Source organism: Vulpes vulpes, chromosome 13 (genome assembly GCF_048418805.1).
Source record: "Vulpes vulpes isolate BD-2025 chromosome 13, VulVul3, whole genome shotgun sequence".
Classification (NCBI taxonomy): domain Eukaryota; kingdom Metazoa; phylum Chordata; class Mammalia; order Carnivora; family Canidae; genus Vulpes; species Vulpes vulpes.
This window is the reverse complement of record NC_132792.1, coordinates 107,673,614-107,691,259: the sequence shown is the minus strand read 5'-3', so window position 1 is coordinate 107,691,259 and position 17,646 is coordinate 107,673,614. Positions and strand designations below refer to the sequence as shown.

The 17,646-nt window shown below is 50.1% G+C and overlaps 1 protein-coding gene and 2 long non-coding RNA genes across 49 annotated transcripts in view; 1 reads left to right on the top strand and 2 right to left on the bottom strand.

The window, feature by feature from the left end:
* The window catches only part of LOC140594952 (uncharacterized), a 434,463-nt gene extending 428,642 nt beyond the window's left edge, over positions 1-5,821 (bottom strand). For 2 of the 6 annotated variants that reach the window (XR_011996231.1, XR_011996232.1), the window contains exon 1: positions 5,159-5,776. This is a non-coding gene — a long non-coding RNA (uncharacterized lncRNA). Of the gene's footprint in view, positions 1-5,158 lie in introns of all 6 variants that reach the window. The other 4 variants (XR_011996236.1, XR_011996234.1, XR_011996233.1 and 1 more) reach the window with 4 other exon arrangements.
* Positions 5,822-6,468: 647 nt separating this feature from the next.
* On the bottom strand, positions 6,469-6,915 carry LOC140594953 (uncharacterized). The gene is made up of 2 exons (XR_011996237.1): positions 6,828-6,915; positions 6,469-6,588 (listed from the first exon to the last, which is right to left on the bottom strand). It is a non-coding gene; the product is annotated as an uncharacterized lncRNA (long non-coding RNA).
* A 256-nt stretch (positions 6,916-7,171) lies between these two features.
* CELF4 (CUGBP Elav-like family member 4) overlaps positions 7,172-17,646 on the top strand; it is a 296,564-nt gene continuing 286,089 nt past the window's right edge. For 24 of the 42 annotated variants that reach the window (XR_011996228.1, XR_011996229.1, XR_011996227.1 and 21 more), the window contains exon 1: positions 7,172-7,966. Coding sequence is in view for 38 of the 42 variants with exons in the window: in XM_025997018.2 (XP_025852803.1) it covers positions 7,681-7,966 (286 nt within the window). In the remaining 4 variants the exon portion in view is untranslated. The remainder of the gene's footprint in view (positions 7,967-17,646) is intronic. The other 18 variants (XM_025997023.2, XM_072732256.1, XM_025997016.2 and 15 more) reach the window with 4 other exon arrangements.

Below are 17,646 nucleotides of genomic sequence, written 5' to 3'. Positions count from 1 at the left end.
GTGTCTAACTGTCCTGCAGACTCACCTTCCTGAACCCCTACCCAGATGGGCTCCTCCTGTACCACCAAGCCACCTTACTCCATCATGTCACTTGCACAGCCTGTGGATGCTGAGTCTCTTAACCCCAACACTATCTGAAGGATTGTGTGTTGGACTGGGGGGTGAGGGAAGCTGGCTGCAGGGGAAGAATTAACATTCAAAAGCCTGAATAGAAAGAGAAGCCCTGGGGATCCCTGGGTGGCTCAGCAGCAGGTTTAGCACCTGCCTTCAGTCCAGGGTATGATCCTGGAGTCCCAGATTGAGTCCCACATCGAGCTCCCTGCATGGAGCCTGCTTCTCCCTCTGCCTGTGTCTCTGCCTCTCTCTGTGTGTCTTTCATGAATAAATAAATAAAGTCTTTAAAAAAAGAAAGAAAGAGAAGCCCTGTTTTCAGCAACATTATCAGAGAAATCGTGGCCATGAGAAAGTGACATTTATCCACAGCGTTGTGTGTGTAATAAATACAACTTACTATTCCAGTTTCTAAAGTGAGCCCAGTGTCTGAAAACCTCAGGGCTCATGTACAATAAATTAACATAATTAAAAACTAATTAGTAAAACATCACAATTAAAAGGACTCGCTGCGGCAACACCTCTCAGGTAAGAAGAGGCTGTGGAGGGCCGGCAGCCAGCACTCAGGGCAGGCCCAAAGGAGAGGCAGTGATGCAGGCCTCACCCTCCCCGGAAGGCTTCTGGCCCCCAGGAGCACCTTGAGAAACAGTCCTGCAGCAGGTGAGGACACCCACCGTGGGTAGGATGCACACCCCAGCCGGAGGGACTGTCCCACCTCCTCCAGCCCCTCAGCTCCTGACCCCTGGGCCTCTGTGAGTGATGCTACCACAATCCTGGCTGGTCCCACATTGATCTAAGCACTTTACCTGCATTCACTCATTTTGTTCCCACAACAACTTTATAAAGTAGGTCCTATTCCTCTTCCGATTTTACAAAAGAGGAAACTGAGCCACAAAGAGATTAAATTGCCTGTCCAAAGTCACAGAGCTAGTAAGTGGGAGAGACAGGTGGGAGACATGTGGGAGACAAAGTGGGAGAGACATGAAGCCAAGGAGTCTGGCTCTGCCAGCTTTACCTAAATGCAGCTGTAAGCACCTGCTCCTGTCCAACTGAGGGCTGCCTGGCCACGGCTCCTTTAGAAAACATCTGAATTCTTTGGGAAAGATAAGGAGTAAATTCCTAACATGTTAATTTTATCTATACCTTTGTGCAGCCCATTTTGACCTTCAGTCCCTGTTCTCCCCTTAATTTTTACACAAGACCGTGAGTCAGCCTCACAGACATGACCCTCTCACCTTCTTGGATGTGACATGAGGAAAGAAAGGAGGGTGAAAGACAGGACAGCCACCTCCATTTTACAGAGGAGAAAGCTGAGGACAGGAAAGCGATGATGACCCATGTCCCTCCCCCTGCCCAAGCCTTGCAGGATGCCTCGGCTGCAGGACTCCAGATCCCTTTGTCCTGCTTCTTGGGCTGCCTTTCATTTCCTACCTGCCATCAGCCAAAATGAGGTAAAGCCCCAGTAGGCATAGAAGCCAGGAACAGGAGCATGTTCCCATGCCAGGAACAGGGCGCATCCATGCTGACCACCCAAAGACCGAGAGACTCCCAGAAGCAACCCCCACCATCGCCCAGAGCCCAGGAGCCCCCATAAGACAATGGCCATGTGTCCCTGGGCTCCCCCAGCGAGGAAGGAAGCCCAGAAGCCCCTCTTCTGCCAGCCCTGGCACTTGTCTGAGCAGCCTACGCCCTTCTGGGGAGCCTCTAGGCTTCCCAACACACATAGCCTCCTAATTCCATTCTCTTCCCCCCCTCCATGGGTTTGTTCCTCTGACCTGGTCTGCTATTGGCCAGGGACAGGACAGGGGAGACCTTAATTGTTTTCTCTCACTGGCAGGAGGCTGCTAATGTGAACTGGGAGAAAGTAGGAACTTTTCCTCTTCCTTTCCACTTCAATTAGTGCTTTTTATATCACTAAACCTTCCCAAATTATTCAAGGACAGAGAAGTCCTAAACCTGTGGAGGAGACCAGAAACATACTTCTGAGGCTGCTTTCAAAGCCACATCTTGCCTACCCCACCTACTTCCATATAGGAGCCCCCTCTAGAAGCTTCTACCTCTTTGCCATCACTCGAGACCCATGGCACACACCAGACCTGGCAAGTCCACCTGCTGCCTCAACCTCCCTCCTCCCTTCATAAGCTGACTCCCTCTTCCCGCAGGACCAGATCAGAGTTCTTGCCTCCAGAGAGCCTTCCCAGGGTGCCACTGCCTACACAAGCTCCAGCTGCTCCAGGGTCCCATGGCACACATCGCCAACAACTTTTGCTCTGTCCCTCGGTGAGCTCCTGCCCTTGTGTGCTTGCTCTGCTCGGAGCCAACAACCTCTTTGCCTAAATCAGGCATGAGTTCCCTACAGAGGGCAAGTGAGTCTCCCTGTCTCCAGCCTCCCCTCACTGCCTTCTGGAGGTCTGGGCAGAGCAGTGGCTCCACAGACACACCTAATCCGTGGTCTGGTCCCTGTTTGGGGAACCTCAGGCAGACAGACCACTACTCTATTTTCAGCTTGTTGTCCACATAGCCTTGGAGAAATAGCTGCTTCTTGCCCTCCTAGCCCCCAGGCCAGGCCATCAAGCAGTGCTCTGGCCATGTCCCACCGTCTGCCTCTTGCCTACACAAGGACCCCCTCCTTCCTCAAGGCTGCTGCCCCCCATCACACACAACTTGAATTGTTTTCTGTTTTCTCGCATGTGGAACTCCTCAGGCCTAGAAGACTAACCATCTGTTGCCATTTGCTGTTCCGGGGCTTTTCAGTTGGTATGACTTTGGTCTCTCTAATGAGATAGTGTGGGTTCTTCTCACAGGCCGACCCCTCACTCTGCTGCTTCCAGTGGGAGACTGGAAGGGCTGGATGAATGTGAGGATGACTGCATGGCGATGCCCCTGAGCCCTGCTGTGCCGCCTCGGGAAGCTAAGCTGCTGTATGTTCTCATCCTGAAATCTGAATTCCTGGGAGAGTGCCTGCCCATCCTCAAGCCCCAGATGAATGAACACAGCATCACACACCCCCACCCCAAAGTCAGATTAGCTGTAGGTGTCTAGAAACTCTATCTTGCTCGTGCCTGTCAAAAGGGGCCACAGAGAAGGAGGGGCCAGATTACTGGCTTCCTACCCTCCATCAGTTCACAATCTAGACGGAGAGAGAAGATTCATAGGCAGGTGAACCAGAGGAGGCCTTGGGGCAGGGGGCCAGGGTCAGGGCTGCAGAATGTGGTTCAGTGGGTGCCGGAAGGAGACAGTGATGGTGGCTCCAAGGAAAGGAAGTGGAAAAGGGAGAGGGCTTCCTCCTCCCTTGAGAGGGAGGAGAAGTGAGGAGCAGGAGGCAATGGTAAGGCCTGCAGAACTACACCATCTAAGCCAAGATCCCCACCACACAGGGCTTCCTGACATCCCCATAGATGAATCAGCAACAAAAATGTAAACCCCAAACACAGAGAGAAAATGAGAAGCAATTGTTCCCAGCTCCCACTTCCATTTGCCAGCCCTCTCCCTCTCAGTGGATGGAATCACTGTGGCCATGAAGTGGCACTTGAAGAAAAAGTTTTAAATCTGTTTAAATGTCACAGTGAGTAATACTTTGCCCCCATCTTTCCCTAGTTACATTTCTCTTTGATGATCTAAGGTTAAAAAAAAATTAGCTCAAGTCTTTCTAGAATATCAAGGGCAAGGATACCAAAGAGGCAACCTAACCACGTTCCTTACTATTATCTCTGGGGTCCTGCTCCTTTATTGCCTCAGTTTGAAACACTTGTCTGTGTTATTTTATCCCCAATACTCTGCGGTGCCAAAGCAGTAGAAGCCTCAGAGATCCAGCTCTGCGCCTTTAAGAGATCAATGCCTTGGCAGAAGCAGCTTCTGCCGCTGTTTACACAGGGGTAGCTCAGTTATATGGGGCCTGGTGTCCTGGTTGCTTCTGCCCCAGCAATGTGGGGAGTGGTGGGGCATTTCACCACTTACCAGTCAGAGAGCTGAGCTTGAGAAGTGAGAGATGTGTGTTACCCCCTAAGGGGCGACGTTCCAAATCCAAAATAAGCCATCCTCAGGTGGGAGAGGGGGGAGGGGGAGGGATTTTCCCTAGGAAAGAAGAAGCCCTCCACAGCTTTGGGTCCACATGTGGAGAGACACGGGGAGAGGGCCGTGGTGCAGGGGCAGAGGTGCAGTCCTGAAGGGAGTTGATGTGATACCTTATGGCAGCGTTCATGCAGGCGTCCGAAATAACCAGATGCCCCCTTCCATTAACAACTCCACTCTCCCACTCACTCCTGCCCAGGGACTGCTTTTATTTATGTATTGACTATTATTATTAATAATAATATGAATAATGAAACACCTGTGAATAATTTACTTGGACCTGGGCGGGGCTGGGGTGGTGGCAGGAAGAGGTGAAAGACAAACCACAGCTGCCCTCCCCTTCTCTGGGGAGGTCCCTTCCTCTCCCAGCCCCCGACCCCAGCTCACTCCCTTCTCTTCCCCACCGGACCTAGCTTTGCTTTAAGGATGTAGGGGGGGGGCAGGGGAAGAAAGAGAGACCTCAAGTAGGAATACTCTCCTACACTCCACTATTATGGCAGAAAATACATCCCACTCCATTGTGAGATCCTGGGAGGTAAGAGCCAGCCAGCACCATAAGATGATGTTAGAAGAGATATTTTGGACAAAGATATTGGCCTCTGCTGATGTGTCCTGAGGGAAAGGGGAGGAGGAGGAGGTCTCAGCCTGGTGGGTACACACACACACACAGACACACACACACATACACACGTAGGCAGAGTGTGGATACAAACAGGGTCGGTGGACACACGTCCACACAGGCACCCACAGTCCTGACAAGACATAGGCACGCACCTCCAAGCCACCAGCTCAAACCCTACCAGGGCCATGCCGCCTTATTACAGCACTTCCCGGGCACTCCAAGCACACAGCTCCATTGCAGAGAGGCTCTAAGTGTGAGTTTCTGTTGATTCCATCAACGTTTGCGATTCTTAGGCCACCATATAACACTGGATAATGTAAGCCCAGAACCGAGTTATGAATCAACTATACTTACACACAATTCCATCAAGAAAACACAGGAGAATCTTAACATGAAAGGATGAAGTTCCACAGTTCTCAGAATTGTACTTGCTGTTTGGTCACTCGCCCTGGATCCTCAGGGAGAGGTGTCCCAGGTGGGCTCGGGGCCTGGGGCTGCGAACCTCGGGGCCTCCTCGGGCCTCCTCCTGGCGCCGGAGAGCTCCGCGTTGTGGTTGTACCAAACGGGCTTGGTCTCGGTTTTCAGGCAGATGGGGTCTCATTTCTTTAAATAAGATTTTTAAACATACTGTCTAGTAACGTCATGTAGTCCGAGGGCCAGAAGAGAGAGAGAGACTCAGAACCCCCGAAGGAGGCCGGTGGGAGTCGGACCAGGGCCAGGCCAGCAGCTCTGCCCCCGCAACTCGCGGGGGCGCGGGCTCGTTATTTTAATTTGCCCGGCTTCTGAAGCCGTGCTGGAGAGGCCGCCCTGGAAAAGCAAACGTGGGAGAGGATGAGGGGCAGGTAAACACCAATAAAATGAAAATCTGCTCTCCCGGCCCAAGTTCACCAGCAGCATTTCGCCCCCGGAGGCGGGGCTGCTCGGACCCGGCTCCCGCGCCGGCCACTCCCTCTGCCGCGCCGCCGAGGTTCTGGCCGCGGCGGGCCCGGTGCGGAGCGCGGCAAAGTCGGGCTGGGCGGCCGGACCCTCGGCTGCAGCCCGCAGACGCGACTCCCAGCCTCGCACTTCTGGAGAGGGCGGCGCTGCCGGCGGAACCCGCGGGGGCAGCGCACGCCGCGCGAGTCCGCGTCCGGTCGCGGCCCGGGGAGCGATTCGGGGGCTTTATTTCTTTGATGGTGGATTAAGGAAAAGAAAAAAAAAAAAAATTTTTTTTTTTTTTTTTTTTTTTCAATTTGCACCAGTAAAGCGGACGAGGGCGAAATCCAGCCGGTCCTCCGCGCTGGCTCCGCGACCCGGCACGGCGCCCACAGCCTGCCTCCTTCCTCGGCGGGCGAGCGGGCCGAGACGCCCGGCCCCTGCCTCCCTCCCGCCAGCCGCCCGCGGGACCCGCCGCCGCGCTCCGGGGCGCGGGGAGGCGGCCCGGGACCGAAACGCCCGCCTCCAGCCTCGCAGGAGCAGGCCCCGAATCTCTGCGCCCCGCCCCCCCCCCCCCCCCCCCCCCAGCGAGGCCCCGCCGCTCCCCGCTCCCGGCCCCGGCCTCCCGGGGGGCTCGGGGGGCGGCAGACGCCGCGCGGGAGGGCGAAGACGCGGGGCTGCTCTGGCAGGTTGGGGATTCGAGGAGGAAGAACGCGAGAGAGACACGGAGAGAAAGAGCGCGCGCGGGCTCTTGTCTGTAGCCTGATCCACACAATATATATTTATGTAGCTTGTTTTCTCTCGACACTGATCCATGCGCACTCGCATGGCTGGGCGGACTCCCTCCAAGCCGACTCGCTTTTTCTAGTCTAAATAAATAAATAAATAAATAAATAAATAAAGGGAACCAGATGGGAGAAAAAAGCGCCCATTGCACCTCCGCCGCCGCCCCCGCCGCCGCCCCGCCCGCCATCCTCGCCTTGGCTGCGCCCGCCTGGCGCCCGGAGAGAGCGCAGCTCGGCGGCATCGCTCCCCCACACGCTCCGCCCCGCACACACGCACACGAAAATGAAAAATCAATGTTTTAAAAAAATACAAAAAGTTGCACCTGCTGCTATTACAAAAAGAACCCCCGAAAGGCAAAGAGGAGGCCGGCAGCCCCGTTCCTAACGGGCACCCGCTCCCCGCGGCCGCCGGGCCCGGAATCTCAGCGCCTCCCGAAGAGCCATGCGCCTGGCGCTATTTATAGCCGGGGGCTGTCTCGGACTGTACCACCGCCGCTCGCCGGGGCCGCCGACGGGGGAGGCGCGGCGGGGCCGGCGCCGCCCCACGCCGTCCTGCTCCCGGCCGCCGCCCGCCGCCGCGCGGAAGCCCCCCCCCGCGGCTCGCCCTCTCCGGGCCCCGCGCCCCCCCCCCCTCCTCCGCGCGCGCTCACTCGCCGCCCCCACCCCTGGTCTGCCTGGGAACTTGAACCGGTCCAGCCTGTTTAAACGGAAAGGACAGAGATCCTGTCTGTTCCATGTAAAAAGAAAAAAGGGGAAAAAAAAAAAAAAAAAAAAAAGACAGAAAGAAAGAAAAGGAGAAGGGAAAAAGAAAGAGAGGAAGAAAAAGGGAAAGAGAGAAAGAAAAGAAAAAGAAAACAAAGAAAAGAGAAGAAAGAAAGAAACCAGATCGGGAAAGAGAGAGAGAGAGAGAGAGAGAAAGAGAGAGAGAGAGAGGGAGAGAGAGAGGAGAGAGGGAGGGAGAGAGAGCGCGGGGAGAGGAGAGAGAGCGCGAGCGCGAGCGAGCGAGGGAAGAGGAGAAAGAGAGAGAGCAGAGAGCGAGGGGAGAGCGAGGTGTGGAGCAACCGAGGGGAGAGAGCCGAGGGTGTGCGTGTGCGTGTGCGAGCGCGAGCGAGCTTGCGAGGGACAAGAGCGAGGGAGTGCGAGCGAGAAAGAATAAAAGGAAAGAAGATTTTCTCTATGTATATAAAGATGGCCACGTTAGCAAACGGACAGGCTGACAACGCGAGCCTCAGTACCAACGGGCTCGGCGGCAGCCCGGGCAGCGCCGGGCACATGAACGGATTAAGCCACAGCCCGGGGAACCCGTCGACCATTCCCATGAAGGACCACGATGCCATCAAGCTGTTCATTGGGCAGATCCCCCGCAACCTGGATGAGAAGGACCTCAAGCCCCTCTTCGAGGAGTTCGGCAAGATCTACGAGCTCACGGTTCTGAAGGACAGGTTCACAGGCATGCACAAAGGTGAGTGCACCTTCCCCTCTCAACTTTGCCGGGGAGAAGGAGCGGGCGGGCCGGCGGGCCGGCGGGCGAGCGGGGCACGGCGCGAGAGGGAGCCTCGGGCGGACGCCGCGGAGGGAGGCGCTCGGGCGGCCGAGCCCAGGACTGGGGTGCGTGGGGAGCTGTTGGCCGGGGCAAGGCTGGGTTCGGGGCGAGGAGCTAGCTGATAGAAGCGGTGTGGTGGGGGAGAGCGGCGGAAGCAGAATATGGACAGAGAGAGAGAGGGAGAGAGACAGGGGGATCGAGGGGAAACGGGGCTTGGGGTTTGGGGTGCAGCGACTTGGAAGACTGGGACGGGGACGGCTGCGCCGGCCGAGCCCGGGACGCTGAGCACACTGGCGGGCGCGCGCTCCGCGGGCCGGGACCGAGGGTGCTGTCCATCGCCGTGGTGCTGAAAATATTCCGAGGAGATGGTCTCCTCCTTCTCCGCTCCGGGCCAGAGTAGCGGGGAGCGCAGCCGTCTAAAAAGAAGAGAGGTGACAAATTCAGAGATATATATATATTTTTTTTTATTATTATTATTTTGCTATCAATTTAACAGTCAACTCTCCCTGTCGAGCTATGTGCCTCAGTAATCCGGTTGTGGTGTGAGTGGTGGGGGAGGGGGCGTTTGATGTTTGAAGGAAGGAGGGACAAAACCCAAGACAAGATTTAGCAAGGAACCAGCCATCCCCTGGGTGGAGTGGGGGGCCGGGGAAGCCGGAATGATCCCCTTCTCAGGAAAGCGGAGCTCTGGGGGGTGGGGAGGGTGGGGGGAAATCTGTGTGTGCAAGATAGGCATTTTGAAGGGTGTAGCCTAAATTATCCCAAACTCACCATGCAGAGAGGCTCGTAGTACATTATTGCTCTCCCTTGAAGCAATCATTGCTAGTGAGTGCTTGGGGGAGGGGGAGACAGAATAATCAAAGAATTAAAACCCAGCAACTTTTTAGGAAAGTGGTCATGAGAATTGTCTGCAGCCTGCCTGTTTTCTCCTTGTTTTATTATCTTTAAGGCAGATCCCCAAACGTGTTCAGTTGTAGAACGTGTGTGGGTGGCTGGTGGGTGACGAAATTAGCCCAGTGCTCCGCTTCCTAACAGTAATGTATAGGATGTGCAGTGGGGATTAATCCGGGCTGGAGCTGTGTGGGCAAGTTAAATGCTTTCTGAGAGAGATTGATCGTCAGGCAGGGAAGGAGCACCGGGCTAAGGAAGTTGTAAGGGATGTGTATGGACGTTCCGTTTTTAATAAACAGTAGTGTGGAGAGCCACTGAAGATGCTGTGTTGGAGCTGGTGGTTTTGAAGATGAAAACACACACACGCACACGCACACACACCCACACAGAGAGAGCAGCCTCATCCTCGGCCACAAATGGGCTATGAACAGAGCTGATCCTCCGGCACATTAGGTGCAGAGCGCAGAGCTGTCTGGCTCTCTAAGCAGCAGTGGTTTTCACTATCACAACCTCCCTCCCTCCTCCAGCCCTCCCTTCATCCGAATACTAAGCAGAGCTCCAAACTCTTCATAGTTGGAGTCCCAGAGAGCAGTTTTTATTGGCTTTAGCATCTTCCAGCTTGCCTGCTGAGGAGTAAATCTTAAAGTTAATGGCATGTTGAGTAGCACAAAAACACAGCAGAATGGAAATATACCGGGTTTGTTGGGGTGGGGTGAGGGTGGGGGCTGTAATGGAGAGACAAACCAACCTTTATCCAATATGGAGAAAATGTCTGTCTGATCAGAAGAGAGACTGGAAAGGTGAAATCGGGAGGCAGTCTTTGAAATAACATTTCTTTCCTTTCCCCCCCCCCTCCCTCTCAAGTCAACCATATCTTTGTAGTTTTTCCCTTTCCAATCAAGCTCCCTAGAAGCTAATCAAGGTTTGTATCAAACCTTTGTCATTCTCATATGTCCCCAGATTTAAAAATAGTAATAATGAAAAATTTTAAAGCATAAATAGGGAAATCTTTTGCCCATCTTAATGATCAGTTCTTGTGGTGATTTAACATTTTAAAGTTAAAAAAAAAAAAAAAAACAGAACCCACCAGAAGCAAAAGACAGTTGTGGATAGATAGCTGAGCTTCTTAAGAGGTCCGGGTTTGGAGCACTTTATTTACTTCTTTATTTCAAATGAAGATAAACTTTAACAATATTCCTTGGTTTCTTCTCACGATCCCTTGCTGGTATCATCGCTGTGTTGTGTGTGTGTTTTTTTTTTATGTTATTTGAACTCCCTTGTATTATAGCAAAGAAGTAGAATTATCATCATTTTCATCTAGAAGCTAGAGAAGGTTGTATTATAGTTATTTCATATGAATCATATATATACATACACATATCCAGCCAGGATTCCTAGGACAACCAAAACTTCATTTTCTAAATAATTCTTCCCCTAAACTGGCTCAGTCAGTGGCAGGCAGGCCTGTTGGCTCCGGCGTGCTGGGTGTCTCGTTGTCGCAGCTCATCCTTCAGAGCCTGAGCATATATATTTTTCCCTATGAAACTTCCTGCCTCTCTCTATCCCTTGGATTTTTATAGGCAAGGTTGGGCCACAATATCTCTGACAGTGCCTGGAAGCTCCAGGAGAGCTGAATAAATGAGACAGTCTCTGAGGTCTGGTTTACTCAGTCCTAGAAGAGTTTGAACTCCTCCTTCAGAGATACAGCCTGATTTATTAGCTAATCCTAATAAAATAAGCCTCCGGCCACCTTAAAAAATTACTCGCTTGCCATTGGTGATTAATTACTGTTAAGTCAAAAAGCATGATGAAGCTTGAAGAATGAGGATTGCATTTGGCTTCTAGATTTTCCCCAACTCTAAATTGACAACATGAAGCTAGGGATAGAAACATGCCTTTGTTAAGCCTGGTTTCAGGGCATGTTTGTGGCTCTTTCTTTCCCCTTCTTGAATTTCTAACTTCTAATGATCGTACTGGGATAAAATTGAGAGATGTGACAGGATACTGGCCTCCAGTGTGGATGGCAAATGCATGTTGTTGGCAAAAAAAGAAAAAAAAAGGAAGAAGAAGAAAGGAAGGAAGAAAGAAAAAAGAGAGAAAGAGGAGAAGAGAAAAATAAGTAAAAAATAAATTAAATGCATGAGATTTCAGGTGGGTATCCATTTGTTGGCCACCTGCCATTTCAGGTAACTAAAGGAGGAAGGAGTTCTAAGGGTTAATGGAATACCTGCCATGCGTAGAGTGAACCTTAAAAGGCAATTACTCCAGTCAAATTGGGAGTCTGTGGAGGAGGGAGTGGGTGGGTGTTGTGGAGCAAACCCAGCCGTAGCAGAGAAAGGCTGTTGGGCCGGGGAGGCAGCAAATAGCAGTTGTGGACTGGGGTAATTACTGTAAAGGTAAATTCACCCCCAGTTCACTTGGGCGAGGGTGAGGGAGATCTGGGTGCTAGGCAGAGAGAGAAAAGAAGAAGAAAAGCCCAGAATTACAATTCAAAGAAATAATACCCAAAGAAGAAAACCCAGTTTAATGCAAACTCTCCCGCCTAACTCAGAGTCTTCTTTTCTCCCCCCATTAGAAGCACTTTGAGAAAGATTGTTTTTTCCAGGCTCCAAAGAGAAAGACATTGTACTATCGATTAAAGAGGAGAGAGGCAAACTCCCTGGGTAGCAGCAGAAGTGAGCTGAGGACCAATTTTGCCCCTTCTTATAGAATTTTTCTCCCTTGGGGAAAGGAAGGGGTCACCCACTAGTCTAATCCTTTCCTTCTCTCACTTTACATTTATTTCTCTTTTCCTCTTTTTATTTCCTGGAGAACAAACAGAAGCAATGACTGAAAATACATACACACGCATACCCATGCCTGCTAACACACGCACACATACACAGTCGGTGGATCACACATGAACAAGCCAGCAATCCATTCATAACTTTGGTCTTGTCTAGCAGGATAGGAGGCAGCAAAGACTGAGTTACTGGAAGACATAAAGACTAGTGCTCTCTGGATAGCCATATTATAATGCATTATCTTTGAAGTCATTTAAGTCCAATTTAAGTGGTATTTAGTATAATATTTATGAATTAATGTAATCTAAACATAGGGCTGTCCCCAAAGGTTTAAACAGCCTTTACTACTGATGTGTGCTTGCTCCCGGAGCCTGTGATGCATTTTAATCTAAACAGCCAAGCCCATATCACAGTCCTTCGTGTTAACCAGTCTGAACAGATCTGTGCCTGGGTAACCACTCTGCATTGAGATTTTTTTCCCCACTGCATGGAGGAAAATCTAGTCTCCTGGCAGCCCCAAGGTGCTCCCAACCCAGAAGCCACAGCTGCAGGGACTTCACCCTTTATACTTCCACACTACATCCACAGGGAGGGTGGGGACAGAGTAATAGAACCTTCTGCAGGTTGAGCTCCGGAGAGTATATAATTTTAAAATATACTCATCACCAGATACACAACCTCTCATTTCAATGGTACCTGAGTAAGAAGTGCCTGGAGCCCCTTGATTTGGGGTGCAGCTGGGAGAAAGGGAAGTGGCAAGTGTTATGGTTGTTTTGGTGTTTCTTGACCATCTTCATGAAATTGTGTCTCACATTTTCATTTAAGATGTAGCAATTCTCAGAACCTCGAGTTTCTACCGCTTGACTTTAGCCGAGAGGGCTCCTTGTTTGTTTTTTTGTTTTTTTTCCTTAGATAGGTGAATTGAAGCCAGTGAGGCTCTATCTGATTTCTGTTTTCAAATGAGTCTAAGAGACAGTGAAGCTAGAATTATCAGCATGGGCATCAGCTCAATTAAGATGAACTTTTTTTAAAAATTACTTTGAAAAATAAAAATTTAGGCTGTCCAGGGAAAGACACTGGTAGAAAGCCAGGGCACACACCTACAGTTTTTAAAAAGAAAGATTTGCCTTGTGGGAAAAGAGATATGAAAAATGAGGTAAGAATAACATTTAAAAAAACAAGTTTCACTGAAGAAAATAAGCAATAGTAATTGTTGCAAAACCAATGTAAACTAAAGCAGCATCCCCCATTAAAAAACCTCCAAATCCCAGATGTTTCTAAGTATTCTATTTAGGAGCAACAACAACAAAAAATTATTAGGAAATAATTGATTTATTGAAGAGAATGGTGGTTATTTGCTGCTTGTATGTAATTTCATTTATCTTTTAAAGAGACTCCCTCCGAATCAACACATAGATAAATTAATATGCACATGTGCACGTATATGCATCCATGTGCAAGCATGACTAAGCGCATCCCACACATATGGGAACCAGGGCTGGCCTAGATTTCACTGCAATTCAACAGGGAGATGTTAACACTCTTTTCCCCCTCAGCTTTAATGGGAATTCTAGATTGGGTTGAAAGAACCCCCTTGGCATATTTTCACTCTCTCCACCTGCTTCAGTTGGCTGGATGTTTGTGGCTTCTCAAAGGCAAAACAAAATAAAACAAAAAGAAAGGCTTTTCTTGAATAAAGTCACAGCTTAGGAAAAAACCCCAAAGGAACACGATTACAAAAATGTTTGCCATAGATTTGCGCCCCATAATGCAAGCATATTGTGAAGTTGTCAGAATACTTTCAAAGAGCTGGTTTCCAGGGGCACTCTTGATGCCCAGCAATGGCGCCACACACTCCAGGGACTTGAGCATGGCCATCACTCTCACGATCATTAGCATGATCATCCTCATTATTATAATTTATATACCAGGATGGGAGAGGGGCTTCCAAATGATGCCTAAGAAGATAGCCAAGACACCACGTCCTTATCTTAGAAAAGAGCTGGTCTCACTTGCCTCAGATGGTTTTGGGGGAAACACTACACAGGTCACAGGTCATCAGGAGGTGGTCTGTTTCCAAATGGACCCAGGAAAGATCTCTTTGAAGGGGACTTGGAGTATGTAGGCTGCAGAGGAGAGGGAAATGTACAGAAAATGAGGCCCAAAATCATAGGCAGAGTAAAAGGGAAACTGAAAGTTGTAGGACCCAAATGCCTGCCGGAAGCTGGAAGTGCTGGTTGACAGTAGCTGAAACTCAGCGTTTCTGAACTTGGAAGGGAAATCCCATGTGACATGCAGAAAGAAGCGCTAGAGGGTGTGAAAATCTGTGTGTGTCTGCAGGTCCTGGAGGGTTGGGAGAGAAAAGATGCCGCAGCCTGTGTGGGTGTTGGTGTGAGCATGTGTGTGTGAACTTCCGTTTATATGGGTGTACGTATGTGTGTTTGTGAGTCCAGGGAAGAGATGATAAATGCAAATGGCACTGGAATGATGTTAGGGGTAGTTTCATCTTGTGAGGCGGTATACATGATCAGGGAGATGGTTGATGGAGAAAAGGAGAGAATGTGGGGAGGACGCCGCTGTCCTTGTGATTATGTCCGTGCTCCACCTCAGAACTCACAGCTCGGATTTGTCAATGATAGAAGTTCCAGGGTGGAGGTGCGCTCTTTTGGAGCTGCCTGATATCCACCCAAAATCCAGGTTTAAAAGAGGGTTCAATCTCCCCCCACTCATCATCATCACCCTTCAGATGCTTGCTTGCTTCTGCTCACCTTTTGAGTCATTTTAGAAATGACCTTCTATCTGGAAGCTGAGTGGCCAGCCATAGAACCCGGCTCTCTGCAGAGATAATTCTCTCCATCCACTGCATTTCCTACCCCACCCGCTGCCCCTTGGCACCCCAGCCCTACTTTCCTCTTGTAGTGTTTACACACACACACACACACACACACACAAACACAAACACAGGACTTGACCAAGTCAAGCTAGCTCCACCAAGCAGAGAGCTGCATTTTCCCCCCATGCAAGGAACGGGTGGCAGGAACCAGGATGCCCTCATTTTGGTCTCTCCACAGCAAGGGAAGCACATTCATCCCCTCTACTTTTGCCCTTTTAAATTTAGAGACTCTCTATCTTTGCTTTTTTAAATTCACAAAAAGCATCTAATCCTAGCCAAATAGCTTATGGCAGGGGAATAGAGCCCCCAATTTAGTTGTAACCCTATTATCATCAGCCTTCGTCTCCCCCTTTTCCTTCTCTTCCTTGCCATTAAAACACCCTCAAGAATCACAAAGTGAGGCTGTAAGGGAAAAAAAATCCGTGTTCCACTTGGCAACGTAGGATGCGGTTAGAAATGCCAGGACGGAAAGACAATGATAAGGGTAGAAATGATGAGGAATTTCCAGAGTTATTGTGCTTGCCCTAAGGGCTTCCTTGTCTCCTTTTCTCCTGGTCCCAGTGGCCCCTGGATGAGTGTAGAGCCTGAGCCTCAACCTTGTGCATAGGAACCAACTAGGAAGCCAGGTGGGCAGCCCCAGTCACTATCCTCCTTCCCAAGTCCCTTTGGAAGTAGAAGGGGATGTTTTGGGGAACCACATGCGCACAGGCCTTCTCCCCTTCTACTTTCTCCATGTTTGGTTTCTCTTATCCTCCCTTGTATCTCCCCTCCAGCATGAGCTGACCGACGCTCTCAAACAGAGCGATTCCCAGCAGCTCAGCTCAGGAACAAATCCTACGTGGCCATCTGCAAGATGTAAATAAATGGGTGCCCTCATGGAGACAGACGTAGTTCTGGTTCTGTGAGGATAGAACAGCCAAAAATATTGATCAAAGCTCGGGGAAAAAAATTGATAATGAGCTGGGCTCCAACAAGAGTTTAATTGACAGAGACTTCCGAAGGCCGGCTCTGGACAGCGCATAAACTGACCGCAATGTTACTTTATTGCAATACGCTCTGCTTTAATTAATTATCACCTTTGTTAAAAGCGGCTCCAGATCAAAGGTTTCTAGATACTTAACAGATCTTACTAACAAAGCCCCCCGTGCATTAGGCTATCCCCCGGCTCTCTAGTGAGACAAGTGAATTTCTTTCCCATTTTCTTTCCTCTTAGCTGTTGGCTTCTTCCTCTTTGTTAAAGATAAATGGTTCCTGCTGTACAGCCTGCCTGTCCTAGGACAGGGATTTTGAGGGGTGTCATCCGCAGAGGGCAGAGGACTGACATTCTGTAGCTATTTCTAAAATTATACAACCGATACTAGGTTCACTTCCAAGTCCCTCTGGCCAAAGTAGGGGAGTGTCAATAGAAGAAAAAAGAATTCACAGAAACGCAAAAGCTCTGTGTGTGTGTGTGTGTGTGTGTGTGTGTGTATGTGTGTGTGTGTGTACGCGCGTGCACAAGCGACAATGTGCACCATCCACATAAATATCATAGGATCGATGCATTTCACATCCGCTGCTCACACCTCTTAACTTCTCCCTCCTGTCTCTTGAGCACCTGTGCTCCTGTCGTATTTCACTCTGAGAAATGCTCACAGCTGAAGCGTGCATAGATGATGCTGTATCGAACCAAGCCATTGTTTGGATTCGGTTGTGGAGTCTGGTGCTGGTTGAAGGATTGTCCTTGCCTGGGGTAGGTGGTGCCTAAAGAATTCACTTCTCAAGATAGGACGGGAACCTTACTCTCCAGAGTCCCCAGAACCTACAAACTGACAGGTGACTTACTTGAAAGCAACCCTTGGAGTCGTTCTAGGCAAATTTGAATGCCATACGTGGCTGTTTGTTCATTATTCTAATTTAATGATGCAGTCACACCTAATTAATCCATGTCTGGTTTATTCATACACTATGTCTGAGGATCCAAAAGATTTTTCTAGCTAGCCGGCTTCCCTTTACAGGGGCAAGTGAGGGGCTCCCCTGACAAGGGAGCGTGTCTGGGTCCAAACAGGAAGAGATCACTGTAGCCTGACTTGATAGAGGCACTGTCTCTGACACTACTGTCCTTGCAGGTAGGAATAACAGCAATCACAGAGAGACATAGCAATGAGATCCGTGTGCCTGTCATGACACACATGAGCACCCAAAGAGTGCATTCTACCACAGAACCCTTCTAATAGGTAACGGGCCACACCCCCCAGCATGCAATAAATCACCAAGTGTGTCAAGCATTCCTCTGATCAGGAGTTTCAATGTAGAAGGTTGAGAAGCCGAGCTGAGTCAAACTCCTCCCTTTGCCCTTAAGAAAGTGGAGCCCAGGGATCCCTGGGTGACGCAGCGGTTTGGCGCCTGCCTTTGGCCCGGGGCGCGATCCTGGAGACCCGGGATCGAATCCCACATCGGGCTCCCGGTGCATGGAGCCTGCTTCTCCCTCTGCCTATGTCTCTGCTTCTCTCTCTCTCACTGGGTGCCTATCATAAATAAATAAAATTTAAAAAAAATTAAAAAAAAAAAAGAAAGTGGAGCCCAATCCATTGCTGCCACCACACAGATAAAAAGACTGAGGCTGGAAGCAGCATGCCCCCAAAGTCAAGCCTGCGGTTCTGGCCAGATTGCTTCCAGTGAGTATTGCCTCTTGCCTGGCAGGTACATTGAGAGAACGAGGCATCAACCTAATAATATCCTTATAAAGCCAAGCCTCCTGCGCAAGTCCTAGGAGACAAGAGGCATCCAAAGATCAAACACTACATCACAGTGTATTTGTAGGAACTCTCTGATTCTGCTACCTCCCTATAATGCTCTAATTGACTATTTGATCAGCTCTAAAAGGGCCAGTGCTCAAGACAGACTCACACACACATACACATTCATACACACACTCACATGCATACTCACATACACATGTCCATGCACATGTGCCTACACTCAACAGACGAGCACATGCGTGTGGACTTTGTCTTGCACACGCTGCCCTACCCACAGCAACTCATGTAACA